Source organism: Acipenser ruthenus, chromosome 30, assembly GCF_902713425.1.
Source record: "Acipenser ruthenus chromosome 30, fAciRut3.2 maternal haplotype, whole genome shotgun sequence".
Lineage (NCBI taxonomy): Eukaryota > Metazoa > Chordata > Actinopteri > Acipenseriformes > Acipenseridae > Acipenser > Acipenser ruthenus.
In genome coordinates, this window is record NC_081218.1 from 10,163,590 (window position 1) to 10,170,415 (window position 6,826).

Here is a 6,826-nt window from a genome sequence, read left to right on the forward strand (position 1 = left end):
CAATTAAGTAATTTAGGGATACGGGTGGAATGAAGACCAGGATGCCATAATCCCCCAGCTACGCCCAGATCACCCAGCCCTACTCCCTGCCCTCAATTTTGTTGTATTTGTGCATATTCCACACCGATCAAATATTAAACACAAGCAAAGAACGAAAATATTGTCAAAAGAATTAAATTGTCAACAGATTGTCAAGCCCACAGCCGGAGCAGCGCCCTGGTGCAGAACAACCGTCAAGCTCACAGCCGGAGCAGCGCCCTGGTGCAGAACAACCGTCAAGCTCACAGCCGGAGCAGCGCCCTGGTGCAGAACAACCGTCAAGCCCACAGCCGGAGCAGCGCCCTGGTGCAGAACAACGGTCAAGCACACAGCCAGAGCACCGCCCTGGTGCAGAACAACCGTCAAGCCCACAGCCGGAGCACCGCCCTGGTGCAGAACAACCGTCAAGCCCACAGCCAGAGCACCGCCCTGGTGCAGAACAACCGTCAAGCCCACAGCCGGAGCAGCGCCCTGGTGCAGAACAACGGTCAAGCCCACAGCCGGAGCAGCGCCCTGGTGCAGAACAACCGTCAAGCCCACAGCCGGAGCAGCGCCCTGGTGCAGAACAACGGTCAAGCACACAGCCAGAGCACCGCCCTGGTGCAGAACAACCGTCAAGCCCACAGCCGGAGCAGCGCCCTGGTGCAGAACAACGGTCAAGCCCACAGCCAGAGCAGCGCCCTGGTGCTGAACAACCGTCAAGCCCACAGCCAGAGCAGCGCCCTGGTGCAGAACAACCGTCAAGCCCACAGCCAGAGCAGCGCCCTGGTGCAGAACAACCGTCAAGCCCACAGCCGGATAGTGGGGTAACAGAACCTTTACGGTGGGTGTTGCACTGGTGGCTGCAGAATTTGGAAGAGTGTAATTTTGTTACCCACAGCTGAGCAATGCACAACGAAGGGGGATGTGATCAAAAAAGGTGAAAAAAAGGGCTAGTCTTTTTTTTTCATGTGACAGGCCAGGCACAGAAATATGGGACTTGTGCTGCAGTTTAATATAGAGAACACAGATTTGATATTCTCACAAGAGAGGCAACATATAAGTGTGCAGAACATATTACCTGTGTTGTGTAGGATTCTCCTGTTGTTTCTGATTAGATTATAGCCCCATGCTTATCAACTATTCCTTTAAAAAGACTCCTTGGGGCTGAATGTTGGGGCAGTAAGGTGGGTTAGCATGTTATCCCTACACTGTGCACTGAAGTCCATAGGTGATCCACTGTGCACTGCAGCATGTGTATTAAATAAACAAACTACTTTTTTCAGCTATTTAAAATAATGAATGGATGAAAGCGTTAATACAAACTTCAAAGTTTGCCATGTAGTTCAAGTGCAACTAAACTGACAGTACTGTCAAGCTAGACTCCAGCTTCAGATCACTTCTCAGTTTCACATTGCTTCCCCCTCCTTTGTAAATGAAGCGTTGGTCTTAAATGTTGTATAATCTGAGTAAATAAACGCACAATTCAAACAATGCATTGGAAACAAGCCTCAGTTTGGACCGGAGCACCATTGAGCCCTTCAGTGTGACAGAGACTGAGCTGCCTGTAGCTCCAGTACTGTGTTCAATCTGTCACCCTCCACCCCTCTGTGACCTGCTCCCTCTCAGCCAATCAAAGTCTCTGAATGTAACTTGAGTGGATCCTCTCTGTATCCCGGTGTCTCCATCAACTCTATTGTTGTTTTATAACATGTGGCAGTAATTGAAGGTGTGCTCAATCACACTTGTCTGGTCAGCCACACCTGACATTGGAGCTGTAATACAAATACCAGCTTACTGTACCTGACACATGAGAACCACAACCCTGCTATCTGTCAAATACAACCTGCTATTAATTCATCTCTCAACAGTATTTCATATGCTCAACAAAACAGCCAACCAACACACAGTTGCTTCATGAAGAAAATGAACCTCTTTATCAAGCATGATAAGACAACCACCATGTAATCTGCATGTTCTGACATCCCGGTGCTGTATAATCCTGTACAGTCCAGAGCAGTACATCATCTACTACAGGATGTGACTGTCTCCACCCAGACCCAGAGGGTAATTATCAGAACATTTCCTGCACAAGGCCATGCTACACATTCATGGGAATTTCATTAGCAGACAGATCTTGCAGGATTAGATCTCAGGCACTAACATCAGACTATAGCCTCACAGTTCTGGGCCACCACGCGGGTTCTTGCCAACTTCAGCAAGTGCGGACAGAAGCAAGGTTCAGAGTGATGTCAGTTGCCATGGTGCAGGTTCCAAACAAATAACACAGTGCCTTGAACAGGTAGGGTAGCTGCCATTCAAAATAAGAAAAAGTGGATTAAAGGATAAAATATTTGTATTCTTTTTTTTATTAAAGCATGGTTTCACTGTAACAGGATACACATTTAGTTATATTTTTGTTATCTTCATACTGCGAAGAATTTACAAGAAAGCGCTGAACTCAGGAGGCACTGTTACCCCAAAATCTAAACAAGGACAGGATTGAACGCACTAAGCAAGAGGATCTGCCCCGACACACCTGCGGGAGGAAAGTGCAAAACCAGCAAACCACAGCAAACCATGCAGATAGACTGGGACCCTGCGCAGCGGCAGGAGGCTCACCCTGTCCGTGACGCGTTCCGGCTCCTCAACGGTCCAGTGCAGGGTGGGCTCTCCGGCCAGCAGCGAGGTGTCCGTGGTGGAGGAGGAGCGGGGTCTGCCCTGGTGCAGCAGAGCGGTCAGCGAGCTGTCCTGGGGGCCCTTCCTGCCCAGGTGGGGGCTGCTGCTCTTCACTGCCTCAGAGGCGGGGCCACTCTTGGTGCGCCGGCTGCTGCTGTGCAGGCTGCTGCCCCTCTTGATGGAGGGCCGGGCGCGGATCTGCTGCAGCACCCTATTGAAGGCGGTGGGGCGGGCGGGCAGGTCCTGGAGGGACACGGCGTAGGACACTCGCTGCATCTCCGGGGACCGCTCCTTCTCGTCCGCAGAGTCGTGGTCCGAGTGGCCCCCCGGCCCCCCTGCTGCCCCAGCAGGGTATCCCACGCTGAGCTGCGGGGCCTGGGCAGAGTCCGGGGAGCTGTGCTGCTCGCGCTCCCTGGACCGCCGCCGGCTGTGGAACAGGTGCTTCAGCCCGTGTCCGAACACAGAGCCCTCCGACAGCTGCTGGATTTTCTGTGGATCCAAATAAATAAATAAGAAGCATTCAATCTAGAACGGAACATAGATGCATAACCCAGAATGTGCAAGCCAGAGCACTTTAATCTTTTCCCATGTTTTACTATGAGCTAGCTGCTTGAATCAACCGTAGGTAACAATAATGTCTGTTGAATCAAGTTCACAGCAAAACCTGGAATGTGCCCAAACTGCTATATAATGGGAGTCTCATTTCAATCCCCGGTACAGTAAGGTGTCACTTAGCATAAATAAAGTCACCCAGCCATTTTCTGTTAACTAACATTTTGCAAAATGGATCACGGCTGAAATAACCAATTGTCCAAGGCCGACACAATAAGCCATCAGTAAAGATAACCTCATTTGAAACATCAGTAATTTGTGCAGTCTTGCCTATTGTGACTGAAACTAGCATTGCAGCAGTGAGAAGTATTATTATTATTATTATTATTATTATTATTATTATTTTTATAGAGAATGCATTCTGTAATTAGTAGGGATTCAAGTCTTGTAAGAGATGAATCAGTCGAGGGAGAACACTAAAAAGTGTGTGCTGGATAACGCAGGTGCATTTGTATCTACCCCAGATTAGACAGCACAGTCCACTAATAAAACACAAACATTGAACAACAATAAAAAAACAATAATGATGAAGCTAGTGCTGAACACACACACTTGTTTGACTAAAGAAGCAGGGCAATGCAAAAAAGAATTAGACACACCACTCAGAAACAAGTCAGAGGTCGTTTAAGGAGGAGCCTTTTCTCTGCAAGGCTGTTACTAACACGACCGGCATTTATTTGCAAAAAAGGACGGGCATTTGGGGCAAAACCAGTACACTAATTCATTCGGTCCGCTTTCGCTTCCTGTGCACCACGGCTTAATTAATTCACTGCAGGTGCACCCTCCAATGGCAAGCGCGCAACACTTAGTTTAAAAAAAGCATGAAAATGGCTTTTTATTACCTTTAAGTCCGGAGGTTTGCTGCGGGCGGTGGAGTGAGAGTTTGCGGTACCACCCGCACTGCTGGAATCTGGGGTATCTCCGTGTTTTACCTCCACAATTAGGACGCTTGGGGCATCTTCACAAACTGCACTCAGTCCCGTTCTACCGCCCTCCTCGTCGGGGGTCAAATCGTCCGATTTACACCGCTTCATCTTCACTGTGCAGTTTTGTTTTGTATAAGAATAAAATGTAAAACAAATAAATACATCATTAAAATAATGATAAAAACGGTCTCTCTAGCGGCTGGTATGATGTGTACCGTGTCCAGCAATGTACAAATCAGTTTGAAAAAAAAAAATTCTTAAAATCCAAAACGACACATGAAACAAAAATGACTAATAATAAAGACTTGGATCTAGGTTGGAAAAAAATAGATTTGTTTTACCAACGCGATAAAACTTTCGCTTGCAATTAAAAACTGCATCGCTATTTAAAAAAATAAAAATAAAAACTCGATGCAGCTCCAAGAAAACCAATTAATGAAGCTGGAATGGTAATAACAATAAATAATAATTAAACGGAGCGATAAAAAATACTCGTTTTTTTAAAGAGCACGCCACATGCAAACTACCGTCAGCTTTTAAGAATAAAAAAAGACGATTCAATACACACGTTGTGATAAAGACTGCAGAACATAGCTGCGTCCATCAACACACGAGCCCCGTGTTAGCTGAACAGCCGGACACAGGTTTATTTCCCTTTCCGATCCATCTATAAATTTGACAGAAATTAAACTGCATCACACTTGCATACACAACCGCAAGCCCTGGTATCTGAAGCAAGCTAGGAAAAAAAAAACGAGAGCCTCTTCGATTTCATTCAAACGTCTTGAAATGTTTAACAATTTTGAATTCCTTTTTTTGCAGCCGGTTTTATTTTTTTCCTATCACACACAACACAGTGCTGTGGACGTGTTTCCCCCCCGCAAACCCTGAAACGGGCGCAGACTAGTTTGCTTGTGTCTCTAGACTGACAGCCCTGGTAACCAATGAATTACCAGAACGGTCAGCTAACGGGTTTTGCTAACCAATAACACTGTGACAGGCGGGGGCCGAGCCCGTTTCAGGTGTGGTTGTTCGCGCGTATCTGGGAGCTGTCAATGTGGTACTGGTGCTGCAAATAAAATGAGGGTGCAAAGCGTTCAAAAAACATTACGAGTAGACAAGCTGAGTAAAACATGCAAACGAAACAGGGAAAGCAGTAGCACAGACCTATCCAAACGTACTGCACGCTTTATGTGCACCTTTTACATATGCAAATTGTAAACGGAATAGTGCTGCTTGCCTGCCTGCACATAGTCTCCAGATATGAATGGGTTACCATAACACCAACATTGATAACTGTATTTGTTTGAGAGTGTCCACGAAATGATTTCACACCTATAGCCGCACGTTTTGTGTGGAAGGTATTGGGTATATTGGAAGCTATATATCTTAAGGGAACAGTTTGGAAATTCACCCCACCAGTTATTGAATCAGTATCTGGGGATACAAACCTGTCTGCAGTGTCGTCATGGTGATGTGTGTATTCATGCTCTAACATGCCTGATCATTTAGAACACGTGGCTCCTCATCAGCAGCCAAAATACATTTGTGAAGCATCAGGGGTTAACCTTAATTCACACCCCGCCAAAGACACAGATGTGCATCCATACATGAGTACTTAAATGTTAGGAAATGCTTTTATTTGATATATTGTTTTTGTATTGAAGCAATGGTTATCACTGAAATGTATTTATGATTATCATCACCTCAAAGGTTAGTGATTTGCAGAATGCAGCTGTAAGGAATGTACATCGCCATGCATCCTGTGAAAAAGAACAATAATACTCAGATGCTGAAATGTTCTTTTTGCTTATTCACGACTGCTTCCCTATCTACGGTCAAAACTGCATTTTACACCCACTGAAAAACTGTGGGCGTCGAGGAGGAAACTGTGGAGACAGTATTCTGAAACATACAGTCAGATAAGACACCAATCGCTTTAACAGAAAGCATATGGGGAGGAACACTAGTGGTGGAAGTGGGAGGAAGGCAGCCAGATCTGTTGTGTAACACACTCTGCATACCTATATATGATTTGTATGTGTCTATTAAAATATAAAAAGAGAAAGAAAGCAATAATAATAATAACACAAATGAGTGCAATCAGGTTTATTTTTGCACAGTAGCTTTGCAAAGTGCACGCTTTATACTTTATATTAGATACTGCTTCATGTGTGCATGTGAATGGAAATTGCAAAATAAAAAAATAAAAAATCAAACTTGCACAACTGGGACAAAAATGAAAAGAAAAAGAAACCCTCTGAGATTGTTTTTCACGCCTCTGCTGCAAGGTGTTGGATTAGCTAATAAAGGTCTGCTCAGGTCATTGCACCCCCCCCCCCCCCCCCCCCCCAGTCCTCCTCCCGTCCCCCTCCCTGACTGCTATATACTGTGTGTCAGATTAGGTCTCTATAACCTGGCTCCAAGCCACTGCTAATCGTATTTAACCATCACTCTAATGAGGATAAAGTGTACTTAAAATTCAATTTCAAACAGAACAGTGCATTCACAGAGACCACATGACCCACTGCAACGGGGGTGTAACGTCCATGGCCTGTTCCAATTATTTTTCTGTGTAACATGTTTTAATT

General features: G+C 45.6%; 1 protein-coding gene across 2 annotated transcripts in view; it reads right to left on the bottom strand.

Moving 5' to 3' along the window:
- LOC117396552 (transmembrane and coiled-coil domains protein 2) overlaps positions 1–5,151 on the bottom strand; it is a 33,638-nt gene extending 28,487 nt beyond the window's left edge. The window contains exons 1-3 of one of the 2 annotated variants that reach the window (XM_059005010.1): positions 4,804–5,151; positions 4,152–4,348; positions 2,641–3,186 (exon numbers count right to left, since the gene is read on the bottom strand). In XM_059005010.1, the coding sequence (XP_058860993.1) occupies positions 2,641–3,186; positions 4,152–4,343 (738 nt within the window). In that variant the 5' untranslated portion in view covers positions 4,344–4,348; positions 4,804–5,151. Of the gene's footprint in view, positions 1–2,640; positions 3,187–4,151 lie in introns of both variants that reach the window. The other variant, XM_033994756.3, reaches the window with a different exon arrangement.
- Between the last annotated feature and the right edge of the window lie 1,675 nt (positions 5,152–6,826).